Raw genomic sequence first — 14,943 nt, 5'->3', positions numbered from 1 at the left:
AATAAACACACATGCCACATCCAGAGCTGCCCTGCTAGACCTCTGCACTGTTTCAGTTCTAAAAGATAACCCGATGAGGGTATAATATGCGAAGTTTTATAAACTGGAGCGGTTGTTCCAACCAGAAAACTGGCAGCTCCAGCAGGCTTGGCTTTCAACCTTCTTACTTCACAACAAACCTCAAATACCATATCTGGAAATCAAACTTCAGCTGTCTGTTGGCTGGAGCACCACAACAATAACAAGGTTGGGGTTTTTTTTCTCAAAGCCTGCACTAGGTGCAGAAAAGGACACTGTTTTGGCTTCAAGGCCTCGGAAAAACAGAATTCAGTTTTTCCATTCTGTCATTATTCTAGCAAAACCCTACAGGTAAATAAGTCTCACGTGTTTACACTGATGCCTCTTGGAGACACTCTGGAAGACTGGATAATGGCTAAATTCATAACCAGGCAGGTATCTCATAAGCTAGGGCTTATTTGTGTTGCTCAAATGTACTTCTGCAGAAACAGGTATTTCAAAGAATTTTAGCCCTTATGAAGCTGCTCTGACTTTATAACCCTTCAACAGACAGGCAGGTACCTGGAAAGAAAACCTCTGCAGTAAAACCCAGCATTTAATAAAGTGCTTTTCCCCTGGAGAACTCAAGCACCTGCAGAAAGTGAGCTGCTGTCATCACCTCCCTGTCACCAGTGCCGTGACTTGTTCGCAGTGGGGAGAAAAAGGCTTGACCAGGACCCAACACTTCTTAAGTCCACACGTGCTATCCATTAGTCTGTAGGACCCTGACAGGAGTTAGATACATAGCCCTAAGTCACATACAGTTTATGCAAACACAGCTTACAAGTAAATGATTTAAAATAGAAGCATGCAGAAGAGAAACGGAACGTAAAGTAGGCAACCAGCACAGGCTTGCTGCAGAAAGCAATGCTAACTACAAGCAAGTAACAAATGCCACTAATATGTGAAGAAGGCAAAACTTTACATGGAATTTAAACTAGTTCTTTACATTGGGTTCATGCTGGTTTCTTACACCAGCTTATGATTCTGTCTATAGCAAAGTCTATAACATTTTTTTATCTAAAGGAGATCTTGACTTGGCTTCACGAAGTCATGCACAATTCCTCTGATGCAGTACGTGGCCAGTGGGTCCCAAATGCGCCGCTGTGCATGTTGAAGATTATATAAAAAGGGAGAATATGCCTCCTCATATTCTTTAATACTATTACTGATACTATCATTAAATGAGATAATATCCTCGAGGCTGGGAAAACTTCAGGGAGTATGGGAGCTGACACCTGGACTCTGGATTGGTTTCCTTGGTTATTAGAGCTGGCTGAACTGTTTTAACAGATAATGATATCTAATTTAATTACATATTAGACAAAACACTTTGATTATTATTCAGCCAGTCAGAATTAATAAATTTCTAAATCCTTTTTCCATCCCGATTTTTTTCTACCCTCTTGTCTTTTACCTCTTTTGTTTTCAAGCTCTTCTGAAATCCAGCTCAAGACAGATGTTTACTTCTCTACTAACTTGCATAACTTTTTTTTTTAATAATGATGCCCTTTAAACTCATTTCCACAGTTCATAATTTGATTCTTGGATCATCAGAGAAAGCATCTGAGTCACAAAATAATTCTAATAAAGCACTGACATTCTTCCTTTCTCATACACTATTTAAAACAGAGTCCATTTAAAGGCAGAGCCTTGCAGTAAACCCTTGTTTACTTTGAATTCCACACACCAGCCGTTAACTTCTGATCCATTTGGCATCCACACACTTTTTTTAACTATTATTATTTCTTTCTCCACAGCATAACTGGTGAATTATTGAAATCCGATTTATTTTAACCACATAGTTCATCCTGATGAAATTGGCTAGTTTACTAAATAATTTTCTGCTCTGCTGTACATACCACTTACTTTCTGAATGCAGGCAATGATCGAAAAACAGATCAGAGAGGAGACAATTTTGTGCGTTGCTGGGTCAGACACAGAGTGGTGGGAGGAAACCTGGAAGGCAGAGTTTCCCCATTTCCATGGAGGCAAACGGGAAGCAATTCCACCGAAGCCCACGGTGTTATGGTATTGTCAGAGACCTCAGCATAGCTTTGTTTTTCTGTGCAAGAAAGCTGTGCTTCAGACCACTCGTCAGCAAGGCAGGCAGAGAGAGTGCACGGGAGGAGATGAAGTGAAGAACCCTCGTTTCCTTCGGTACCTGCAGCAATGCCAGTGTGACATTCCCAGGGCTACCCACGTACGGAGATCCCAGCTCAGGGTGAATCAACCTCCCCACACATCTACAGCCCCAAACATAGCTCCTTCCAGCCGAAGGCGTAGAATAATCCCCAGTGATTAAGCATTAAGCTGTCAGATACCTTGGAGCCACTGAGATCCTAAACCAAGGTGGTGACGAATACATGGTTCAAACCTGAAGCTATTCATCAGATCCATGCAGCATGAGAAACAAAATTAAGAATATCTGGTTGCCACTAGTGTCTCCAAAAATTTTTCATAGCAACTTAAAATTTACAAACTCCTTATCATATTTCTGTTAAGACATGGTTTAAAAGAAAGTCATGCCTGGCCAGCAGCAGTAATTAAAAAGCAGTTCTCACCTATTTAACTTGTAAAGACTACAGAAGACCTGTGTCCTCAGATTTTTTCTTAGAGCTCCTATTACTCAAAAGTAGAGGGCAAATCCTGCTTTGCTACCTAATGCCTGCTGGCTTTGAAGCCAATGCAACTATTGCTCTTTTTATTCACAGGCCCTTGTTTTCAAATAGAGTGCTTTGGGGAATAAATGTTTTACTTGAATTAATTCTTTTTCCTGTTTGGGGAAAAACAAACAAACAGGTTTATTCATTTAGAGAACTTGGCAACTGCAGATTGCCCATTACTTTTTTGGAAGAGATATTTTACAAAGAATGTTAACCCACAAATTCAGTAAACATACGGGATTTGCAAGTTAATCCAATAAGGCCATTATGGTGATGCTCCAGAGGACTAGTCACCATCAGGAGGGGAAAGGAGACTAATTCTAAAAGGATTTCCCTAAAGCCATTTTCATGTTGGGAAGTCAAGAGCAAATTTCCCTTTTAGTAGTGCTGGGTTGGGGGAAGGGAGGAAGATAATGATAGAGACAACAAAAAAAAGAAGTTTGTGCCCATGTAAGCATGTTTCAAATTATACATCTGAGCTTTAAGGAAGATAAACCAGCCTTTACCAGTACTTGTCATTTTTTACACTACAGTGACTGAAAATAGGAGATAATATCCCTTAAATTCTGTTATTAAAGTCCACAGTGGCCACCTTTCGTTCATACTAATTTTAGCAGCTGTTTATGTGGACAATTAATTTGAAAATTGTGCTGTTAGTAACATCCATCAAGCAAGAAATACAGTTAATAAATTTGGGAATACCTGAATTCTTAGGGAAATAAGTGGTAACAGAACCCCCTTCTGTTTCCTAGGTCCTATGGACCACTTAGACTTGGTATTTAGATTTATCCTCCACACTGAAGTTGCAGCAATCAACATAAACTACAGCACCTGGGCACTTCATTCTCAGAGGACTGACTATTCACAATAGTTTAAATAAGGAGTAGCTGCTGAACGTCCTTGAAGCTGCACAGATGTAAGAAAGAGTCAGGTCTTCATGAGCAGTTCCTTCTCTGCATTCCGGCATAGGCAAATCTGCCCAAAATGCACAATATATTTCTGTACTCCTTAAAGGGATTAGCTACTGCACTGAAAAAGCCCAAGAAACAATTAAAGTGATTATATTACGTATATACACCTCCTAAAAAGCATGTAAAGAAACACTTTTCACTGCTGTCATATGAATTCTTAGATAAGGCAGGCTAAATTCCCAGCTGACATAACCCAAAAATTGCTTAAAATATTTATATGACATTGCCCTCTAGAGGAAACTGAGAAAAATCTGTGGTTTAGTAGAACTTTTCTACAAATGAAAATATGAAATGTCATTTTCAGTAGAACAATTAGTGTGTTTGTTAGAAACCATTTTCAGTGAGAATGTTGCGTACCGATTTGGCTCCATTTATCATCTGTGAGTTTTCAAGAAGGAATTCCCCAACTCTAGCCCATTTTCCTTATCTCGGCTCTATGTTTGGATAGATGGTACCACAAAGTTCACTGTTTTTCCACATGTCCATGTTTTTCTCTTCACTACCAGAAGAAAAATAGACCAGGCTATGAAAAATTGGCAAGCAATTAGTAATTCTTCAGTTATCACGGCACAAAGAGCTGCTGGTCAGTGTATATCAGGATGAGAAGCAGGACATCACTGACTTTTGTTTCATTTCGTTACTCTGCTAGCCTGAACCCATTCCAATGGTCAAGTAACGGACTAGGAAAACACAGTTAAAATGATTGCTCTATTAATCAGTTCTTTGTTTTGCCATGGTTTTTTTTAGAAGATCATCCAGTTATCTATAATACCTACTGTGGAGAAGGGAAAAAATAGACCTTGCCATCTTTTTAAACAATAGAACAGACTCTTAGGCATCAGCAGAAACAATAATCTCCTTCAGTCACACTTCAACAATTCTGTTGCATTTTGAAAAATCTTGAATTCATTTTCCACCTACTTCTAGTTTCTCACAGTCTTGTTAACCAGCCTTCAGTCTGGCTGGGCTTCCTACGTCTTGGATGCTCTAGGGTAAAGTTTGCTGCTAATAATCACATTTGCCCTACTCTCGTCCTGTCTCAGTAGGTACAAGTCTTCCTGAGTTGCCCCAAACCTTCTGGCAGTGCCTGCCAAATTATCTTTTTATTGGTACTGGTCTGTTAAAAGTGTTTCCCTTTGGAGGCCCAGATGATCTTGCTGAGAGTCATACATTTCATCCAGAGAAAGCAGAAAGAACGGTGAGTAATGCTGCAGAGCCCACAATTGATACACAAGCCCTTCCTGACTTAGCCTACCTCTGATAGAAAGGAGACAGACAAGTAAGTTTCAAGGAGCATGTGATACTGCTCGGAGCTGGAGGCAAGTGTCACATCAGATAAGAAAAGCAATGAGTTTTCCACGGGAAAAAAAAGCCCAGCCCCAAAGCCATCCACCACAGCAGCTGTCTCTGGAGTTATATACCTGCCTCTCCGCTGATCACACCTACATTTCTTATATTTATCCTCTCACTCATGTCTGTAGATGGCAGGTTCATACTGACACGCCGTCTCTCTGAGGCTGATGCTGAAGCACAGCCTCTGCCTGTGGAACTGTCTCCTGTTCATCATCTTTCAGCCCTCCCCGCTCCTGTCCTTTCCAAGCAAGTCCTGATTCCCAGTGACAGGGGATAAGCGGGTTTTAAGCTGCCGCCACCATTAATGCTTTTAGCTCTGGAGGGTCACGGCTCAGTCCTAGTGCATCTTCCAGGACAGCAACCATCACACCCAAAGGTACATGGGGTTGGCAAGAAGATATGATCATCACTTCCTTGCAGAGCAGCCCTGAAACCCTTCTGAGAATGGAAATGCTGCTTGCTTAGCCCAATGCTATGGGAAAAACATTTCAATGGAGAAAGCTGTGCCTCTCCAGGACTCATGGTACGTCAGTAAGTACAGGTGGGAAAGGACAACCTGCCATGTATCTCGCTGCAACCCAGCAATCTGGCTCCAGTTGTCTCCTCCTCCTGCAGCAGCCTGGTGCTCCTGTCTCATGGAAGTCAGTCTTTAGCCCACAGCCTGCTTTGTGCAAAACTTTGGACTCCCAGAATATGAAGAGAAATTCACATTTACAAGTTAGAAGAGACACTCTGAATGACTGCACATTGCAAATTGGTGTGTAAGGGCACAAGCGTTACACAAAGAGCAAGAATAATGGGCACAAAATGTTCCTTGCTCATGTTTTTGAACATCTCTATTTTTAATTATTGATGGCTAAAACATTGTTCTGTGAAAGCAAATGCACTGCTGGAGAGGCTGTGAAATTAACTGCTGCTGGGGCTGAAGACTTCACCTGCTCCTTGGCTGGGTGGTGGAAAAAAGTGACCTTATTTTACACATTCCAGCAGTTTGCCAATTAGTTAAGTTCTGCTGCATCCCGACTGTGCTTCCAGATGACCTGAGAGCATAGGATGCTTGCTGCGTGCGAGGCTGAAAATCCCACTCTGGATGGAAGAGGGCTCTTGCTGGCACTTTGGCATGAGGGATAAATGATGAGGCACGAGGCTGATTCATCAAACCAGGCTGTTCCCACAGTAGATGAGTGGGGATGGCAGAGCTTCCTCCCAAACAGTGGGCTTGTTCTCTTGTAATTACAGCGTGGTCAGAACAGCAAATTAAATGGAGATGCACAGCCATACATTTGGCAACAAGGTACAGCCTTCCAAGCAGGGCTTTCACAGTTCAATGGAACAAAACAAAAGCGCACAAAAAAAGTTCAGGACAACCCACTGTGTAACCTCTGAAGCTTTTATGCCTCCTAAGGCAATACCACCAACCTCTGTCCAAGTCTTTTCAAGCCTGATGCAATCCCTCCGAAAAGAAAGCACGCAGAGCCAGGGCTGGGGAGCATTTGCTGCAGATGACTCTGGGGATGTTGCCTAATTATACATGTATGCCCTCTGGGGATCATGCTTTCTACCAAGAGAGGCCAGCTCTGTTGTTCAGTGGCAACAGTGTGTAGAAGGCAGTGACAAGCATATTGCTCCCAGAATTTTGGGACAAACGTGCAGTCACATAGAGGACATGAGCCATTTAAATCAGTGGCAGTCTTTCCATCATCTTTTATGGGTTTTAGATAAAACTGAGCTGAGCGAGAAGATAAATAAGATGCAAAGTTGAGGAGGATGAGGGGTTTGGAAAGCCTGATCAGGAGACAGTTGTAGCGGTGGGATGCTGCAAATGACCATCACTACAAGAGAATGGGTTTTGCCCCCACAGAGGCTGGGCTCAGCACAGGGAGGTTGAGAGGGAAGGCAGGAACCAGAGGGTACAGAGGGGAAACTGAGAGAACCCATGCTCAGATTAACAAAGCAAAGAGGACAAACAAGCTAAATGATCTCTGCTGAGTCTGGGGATTAGTGACCTTCTGCTTAAGTCTTTGGCTTTTGAGAGAGGATTGGGATAAAGCTCATTTCTTCAGAGCAATTTATTTCTCAACACGTGTGGCTAAGTCTGCTCACACCTTTCCTGAATATGTAAAAGAAGGGAAGAAACACATCTCTTTCTTAGTTTCTTAGTCCTGTTATATTTTAGGGGAGGAATTAATATCCACTATCAGCATAAAACACAGCAGCCGTGCTTCAGAGGGAGCTCCATGCTCCAGCATACAAGACTTGAGGAGCACAGTGAGAATTACACTCTGCCTGAGAAGTGTTCGACATCCATAGGCTTCCTCGCATTTTGCACAGGTTGAGCACACATTCACTGTCGTCCCGGCCCCTGCCCCCCCCCTCGCCCAGCAGCTCAACTGGAGGAGAAAACCCTCAGCCAAAATTCCTACATGCTGCTTATTTTTCATTCTCGGGACTCACACACCAGGCAGCTCAGAGGGCATGTCAGCATACGCTTCCCATCCGTGTCCGTGATAACAAGCCCCAAGTCTCAGTCTCTGTGCCCTGATCCATCACTTAGCAGCATGAAGGTTGGTAATATGATATCAAAAAGGAAACTAATGCAACTCCACAATAGGTTGGGGGTATTTTATAGGTCAGTTATGAGAAATCTATTCCCTGAAATTGTATTTGGAGGCTGCAGTCTCCAGGACCACTGTGTTTGTTTTTCTCTGTGTACTCAGTGCTGTTAATATTTTAACAAGGAGCTCCCACAGAAATGTTTGCCCCTTGGCCAAGGGCAAAGGGCCAGGATACATTTCCATTTGTTTTCCTATTAAAACAAAAATATTTTCTTATGAACATAACCAGGAGAAGGCCCTACTAACACCAGGCAATGCAGCTGCTTATACTGAGCAGCACTTTGTGTTGGCAGCATTTTTGCTTTAGGAAGGAGGTGAGGAAACACAGTAGAACAGCGCAATCGATCCATGCAACCTGACGTGTCTGGGAGGTGGGGGTGTGGTGAGACAAAGCTTTCTGCGATGACCAGGGATAGGTTTCTTGGGGTGATTCTTCCCTAAGAAAAAGGATGTGTACAGGAGATTGCTCCACCAAGCAGAAAATATATCCACAATAACTTCCAGAGAAACACGAGCCCATCACAGGCACAGAAACCTGAAAACCTCCCCTTCCACCATAACACAGGCGTTCATATACCCTAATGCCCAACCCTACTAAAGAATGGATTTGTTACCAAAAACTTAAACGGAAGGCCCCACCCGATGACCAGAGGGAGCACAGCCCTCGCCCCCTGTTCCCACAGCATGCCATCCCGACGCACCAGTCGGAGCACCTGGAAGCATTTGGAACACACCGAGTTAACACGGTGCTACAAAATCCGGCAGATGCTCAGAGGACACAACTGCGGCCACCAGCAAGAGGGACGAAGTGGCCGTGGGGAGGACTGCCAGCCTCCTGCAGTGGCGACGTGTCACCACAGCGTGGCAGAAAGCACTGCCCCACGGAAAATGCCAAACCGGAGCACTGCGCTTTGACGTCAAAGAGTGACCACACTCGGGGGCTCTTTCTTCCAAAAAGAAAATCTTTCTGTTGCAGCGTCAAAGCAGTTTATGCTAAAAAAACATTCAGTTGAAACTTCTGAGGAAGGGGGAGCTCAATAAAAAGTACCTTGAAAGGTGTGCTCTTCTGAAACATCAGCTATCAAACCACGCCGTCAGATTTTTGAGCAGCTCTACTTAGACGCAGCAAGGTCTCCATTCTCCATTCCCATCCCCTCAGCAGATGTACCGTTCTGCATCTCCTTGCATGCAGGGCTCCCAACAAGGGGGCAAAGAAGAAGAGCACCTTTCTGAAGACCACTGTTCAGAGCAGAATTTGACTCCAAATACAGCCAGGGACGGCACATTGGCTTTGCAGCACCAGCAAGGACTGTTTTGATACAGAACCTCAAGATTTCATCCAGCTGAGCCCAGGACTGTTATTGACTGCTGCAGGCAAGCAGCACAAAGTCCTTTGCACATTTTGAGACCTGTAATTTGGTTAGAGGTTCAGTATTGTGCTCTGTAATCAGCTGCTGGCACTTACAGAGAAGCAGGACTGTGTTTAGAATGTCCATATATCACACAACTATTAATAGCATTGATCTGTTAGGAGGACCAGCACGTTGCCTTCATACTTCCAGCTACCCTGGAGCATGTAGATGTGATGTGCGGTCATAGCATGCACTCAGGAAAGACCTTGGCTTTGCTGGAAACCCCCAACTTCAGGAAAGGTCAAAGCTTCGCCTTCAGTAGTGGCACTTGAAGCTCATTCTCCATTGCACATCTGATTTCTGAAGGTCTTTTTCAGCACTTTGAAAAGAAACTGATTTCCCTGACATTCAGCATGCTGTATCTTGTGCTGGGAGGTAGTCCCAGCAAATCCCCCAGGACACTGGCTGAAGAGGAGAGACTAAGAAAACACTGTGCAAAGGTATGGCTGTCAAAACACTTCTCTGTTCATTTTTTGGAAGCGACTCCAGGTTGTGGGTTAAAAAGAAGCCAGCCAGTTCTCTTGACTGTATTCCCACACATGGCCATGTTTGGTCATTTTTGCTGATGAGGAACACGATATTTTGAAGCAGTGGTTGGATTTCCTCAATGACAAAATTATAATAATATCTCATGTTTATAGAACACTGTCATCACTTGTAATGTATCTTACTCTGCTTTCTTCAAAAACAGTTTGAATTTGGAAATCTGTTCAGCACTGATTTTAAAGATTAGATGTATATGGTAGTTGTGTCCAAGCACTGCAGCTATGCTTATGAAATTCACAATCAAGTATTTCAAACTGAATGATACTCATGACAAAATAATTCTTTTGCAATCCTCCCAGGACTTGCTCAATGAAGCCCCATTCAGTCATGCTCAAGAAATGAAGGATTCATCTGTCATCTGCAGGAATACTAAAAGCCTCCCTCCAGTAAATGAGTAATAGCCCAAAATGAGAAGAGTAGTTCCAAAATACATAGGAAGTTGTTGTCTGGGGGAGCATAACCCATGTGTTTTGGAGATACAGTTGTATAGATAGAGGATAAATAAACATGCAGAGTTTTTACTAACCTTTATTCAGTACTCCAATACAGCTCATTTCCCTGCAATTGAGTTTGATAGACACAGACAATTTGCTAACTCTGAAGAGAGCAATAATTTTCCCTCAGTCACTAGCATCACCAAAAATGCCACCACGTACATCATTCTTCTCTAATGTAATAATACCCTGTTAAGCAAAGAGCTTTGATGATTATATTACTGCATAATGTTTCTCTAAATGAAAAGAAAGGGAAAAAAAAAGAAACAAGCTCAGCAATAATCAACCTGTTTCTGCTGTTTACATGGCAATCAGGTGGAATTTAGATAAGTAACTTTTCTTTAAAGAAGTCAGATTCACCTTCCCTAGCAGGGAGAGACAGATGAGTGATACCCACAGCCAGCTCCTCTGAGAAGCAGCATGCTGCTTTTCTGCGCTGTGCCTGACCCCATCACCACTCCAAGACCTGAGGACCTGTAGGCACAGGACCTACAGCAGGCAGGTGCTGAAAGCGCCCAATTTGTCCAGGGCTGCCGAATCTGTTATGGCTCCAGCTGTCTCTCCCTGCATCCTCCAGAGGCTGACCACATCCACCGGACAGCCAGCAGAAGGGACCGTGTGCCCCGACCTCTCCTCTCCCGTTGTCCAGTGTATTGGCTTAGCCCCTTGGAACAGGGAGGGTTTTTGTCGTGGGATGGAGCTGGAGGTGAGGTGACATGAAGCCCAGGATACGTGAGCACACTTTTGCCAGCCCTGCTGCAGAGGTGGTAACCCCCAGGGAAGCGGCAGAGTTGTGAGACCCTCGTGCCAAATTCCCCACTGTTACAGAAATAAAATCAGGAGATGCCCTAAAACACCAGTGTGGACAACATCCTCACCAGGCAAGATGGGGCAGCCCTGGCACACTTGGCAGGCAAGGAATATACATGCAAGTAGTGATTTTGCTTGCTCAATCCAGCCTGGTGCTGCAGGAGCTAAGACACTATTTTAATTTCACTGACCATGCACAGGCTGCACTAAGTGCATCACCTGCAAATCACAGCACTCACACCCCTTTGTGCCAATCTGGAGGAGTTTCTCAACCAGCCAGAGAATAATTAGGCAGACAGAAATCAAGCCAGGATTACTGCTCAGTGTCCTGCCCTGCCCCAACACCTTGAAGAGCCAAGGGGAAAGGGCTCTGCTACTGCCAGCATAGCAGCAATATGGAAATACTCTAGGAAAGCTGCTTCTTTCAAACAGTCGTCCCAGAAGGCAAGCTGACATTGCCTTTCAGCCTGTTCTAAACCTAGACAGAATTATTTCCCTTCTGAGCACAGCAATGGAGAAACCTACTGAAGGACTCTCGAAGCATCCTGGAGCAGATCAGATGAACAAGGTGGTAACATGGGGTTGGAGCTACCAGCCAGCTCGCTGAGAGACAATACCAAGCACTCCAAACTGAGAGCATCCTCAAGGTCCCAAACTGTCATCCATCAACATCACCCTTGTCAAGTAGCAGTTGACAGTAAGTTAGGCAAGGATGCTTTGGATGCTGAAAATATAACAGGTTTTGACTAAGAGATGTCCTAAATTTTGGCCTAAATTGGATGTAGAATATTCTAAAACAGGATCTTATGAACAACACTGGTCCTGCGCCACCAAAACTCTGTCTTCATAATGGCCAGAAAAAAATCTCAACTAAGGAAAATGGAGCACTTGGTTCTCATTAGCAGCAGTCACAGCTTGCTGGTCTAATAACAGAGCTTTCCAAAAGGAACAAGCCTAAAATGAAGCCTTCAGGGATAGGATAAAAAGAACAGATATCCAAACATTTCAGACTCCATTGGGTATTATCTTTCATTTTTCATTAATAAGGAGATAACATTATTGCTGGCCACTGCAAGCAGTTCCCTTGGATTTTAGAAACAGTGACATCTGGCAAAGGGGAAACAGCAAACTAACTGCTTTTTGCCACAAAACCTCTCAAATTTGGGGGTGCCACTGACTGGTACTGCCACACTACCAATATTTATACACTCATTGAATCACAGGCTTGAAATTATAGAGGGTGGCTATCACACCTGCAAAATCACAGCCAGGTTGACCTGCCCAGCACCCACAGAATGAAGAGTCACTGCTTTTATTCTGCCATATAGCAGAATCAGGAGTGATGGTCACTCCAAACCGCTGCCGCATTCACTGCCTGTTGGGAGCAAAGGCCATGCACTTTGCAAGATTTTAACTTGCAAGTGCTACCCCCCCCAAGGCCATTGTGGCTTTGCAAGCCCGACAACTAAAGCAGCAGATAAATAACCAATAAGTCTTCCCATCAATGCTATATTCTCACTTGGCTTATCTGTAAAGATTCAACTCTTTCTTTTCTTTTTTTTTTCAGTACACAGCTTATTTCAGTTAAAACTTGTTACTTGACACTGTTGCAAATCTCACTTGCTGAAGCACTTTCTCAGCTGCTTTAAAATGGCATATTATTCCCAAGGCCCATAAAACATGCTGATTACCCAGGCTGCAGATCAACAGTTTCCTTTTAAAGAAGAGCCACTTCACTAGTGTTTTGTTTCCAAAACTGTCCATCCCCATGATGTATCTCCTTTGGTAAGAGGGAGAGGATTTCATGCCCTCCGGTACATTGCAACCTCAAGTATGAATGAGCATTTGCACCCTCATCTTTAGCAAAGAAAGGTCTTTCTTTGCCTTTGCAAAGGGAAACGTGAGCAAGTCTGCTGGCCCACAAAGAGCAAAGCTGGGCCAATAACTGATTTTACAGCATGCAGCAGCTGAAATAAAAAAGCAAGAATAATCTATATCATTGTAAGAACTTTCATTTCTGACTTGAACCCTTCAAGGTTTCAAGTTTTCTAGGACAGTAGACAGCAAAAGAGAGCAAATGCAATAAAATCAAAGGGAATTTATTAAAATGAAGTTGTTCCAATCTGGAAAACACAAAAATGTCTTGCTTTGAAAAAGTCTCAGACAACATTTAGCTGTCAAAAAAGCTTCCCTCAACTCAAATGATTCAACAAAAATAAGATGCACCTGTAAAAAAATCTTTCAGTGCTGCTGAGTCTGTGTTCATTTTTACTTAAGAAAACAGTCTTATCCAAATGCAGAAGACTTCTGTTTTAGTGGAGACCCTCCAATGCTTATGACATATTATTTTTTGACACGATGACCCCTCAAAATTTTCCAGTGGATGTGCGAGGAGCAGATGTAGGCTAATTATCGATGAGCTTTTGCTAGGCACTTTCTACACACCTTAAGAAGGAACCCAGAAATCTCCCCAGGGGCTGTAAAGCAGAGGTCAAAACTTCTGCCCTCGGACATAAATCAGTACCGGCCACAACCCGCACCACGCACTGTGAGAGGCGGCCGCTGGCGGCTGCTCCTCCACCCTTACCTCGCACCGGTGACATCCACGCCGACCATCAACTGGCCGTTCAGAGAAAGGATCTCATCTTTCAGGCGCACTCTCCCGCACTTCCCGGCTGGGCTGTTTTTCTTCAAGTCCGTCACCCAGATGCACCCGACGTCGAGCACCGGCCCCTTATGCCCCTTCCTCTTCTTCCCTCCCCGACGCTTCTCCCCGTAGTCCCCCAGAGCAGGGATGTTCCCAAAGCTCAACCCGAGAACCTCGTTTTTTCGCATCTCCTGGGCCAGGTACATGGTGCAGATCTCCGTATCCGAAGTCCCGCAGCTCCCTGGCTGCAGTTTGCTCTCGTCCACAGAGAAGTTGAGCTGGATGTACTCGCTCAGCTTCTGGACGGCCGAGCGACAGAGCTGCTGCTCGGCGTCCTCAGCCCCCTCCCGACGGCTGTTCTGCAGCCACTGGCACAGGAGGGGGAGGAAGACCCCTGCGTTGTCCTGCGTGATGGGCATCGCTGTCCCCGTGCATCCCCTCACGGCAGCAGCCCCGGCCCCGATCGGCTCCCCAGACCTCGGCTCCGCCGCCCGCCACGGCCCCCTGCAGCCCCCGGGACCATGCTGGAGTGGGGCTGCAGATCCAAAGCAAGCCCCATCTAATCTCACAGGGACGTCTGGGGGGCTCCAACTGACCAAAAGCAGAGTCAAGGCAGGTCGTTTGGTGTTAACAAGCCGCAGCCGGCCCCACGGAAAGCTCCGTGGACGAAGCGGTGGGGAGCGTCTTGTGGCCGTCTGGCGTCAGGGTCCCCGCTCCGCTGGGAACAACGTCTGCTTCCCACCACGGTCACCGCACCGTCTTGTCCTGCAAGGGGGAGAAGGCATGGTTAGAAGTGCCAAAAACGCTGCAGGCGTCCCAAGGGCCCCCAGCCCAGCATTCCGCCCGGGGCAGGAGCCCAAAGCCGGGCTTGCACGGCCGGAGCCGCTCATCTTCTGCGATTTACCACTTGAGGGCACCAGCCGCTCTTCTCAGCAAGGGAATAAAAGGTCACGGTGAGCTCCTGACCTCCCCGGTGAAACGGGGAACTGGTGAGCCCTGGGGATGCTCCTGCCACAGCCCCAGGCCTGTCACCGAAGCAAAGGAGAGGCTCCAACCAAACCCACCCCAAGGACGGCTGCAGGGGCACGGCGCGACTCGGGTCCCACCACCCACCGAGGCTGGTCCACGCCGCTGCTGAAGGCAGCTCTGCCCTCCTCCGTGCCAGCGTTTTCGGGCTGGGATAGGCTTAGTCCGGTCACTTCTCTGACTGATCTCCCCACCAGGCTGCACGGGCAGCCAGCAAACACGGGGGGTGAGGACAGGCAACGGGGGTCTCTTACTGGCAGCGGTGGCTTACGGCGGACTACACCTACCCTAAAGCCTCTAAGGGAGGTGGCCACCCAGTTGCCCAGGTCAAGAGCTGTGCAAGAAT

General features: G+C 45.4%; 1 protein-coding gene across 3 annotated transcripts in view; it reads right to left on the bottom strand.

Annotated features, from left to right (window-relative positions):
* PDZD2 (PDZ domain containing 2) overlaps window positions 1-14,305 on the bottom strand; it is a 143,960-nt gene extending 129,655 nt beyond the window's left edge. For all 3 annotated transcript variants that reach the window (XM_049795717.1, XM_049795718.1, XM_049795720.1), the window contains exon 1: window positions 13,512-14,305. In XM_049795717.1, coding sequence (XP_049651674.1) covers window positions 13,512-13,990 — 479 coding nt within the window. In that variant the 5' untranslated portion in view covers window positions 13,991-14,305. The remainder of the gene's footprint in view (window positions 1-13,511) is intronic.
* Window positions 14,306-14,943: the final 638 nt, after the last annotated feature.

Source organism: Accipiter gentilis, chromosome Z (genome assembly GCF_929443795.1).
Source record: "Accipiter gentilis chromosome Z, bAccGen1.1, whole genome shotgun sequence".
NCBI lineage: Eukaryota > Metazoa > Chordata > Aves > Accipitriformes > Accipitridae > Astur > Astur gentilis.
This window is presented reverse-complemented; position numbering and strand designations above follow the sequence as displayed.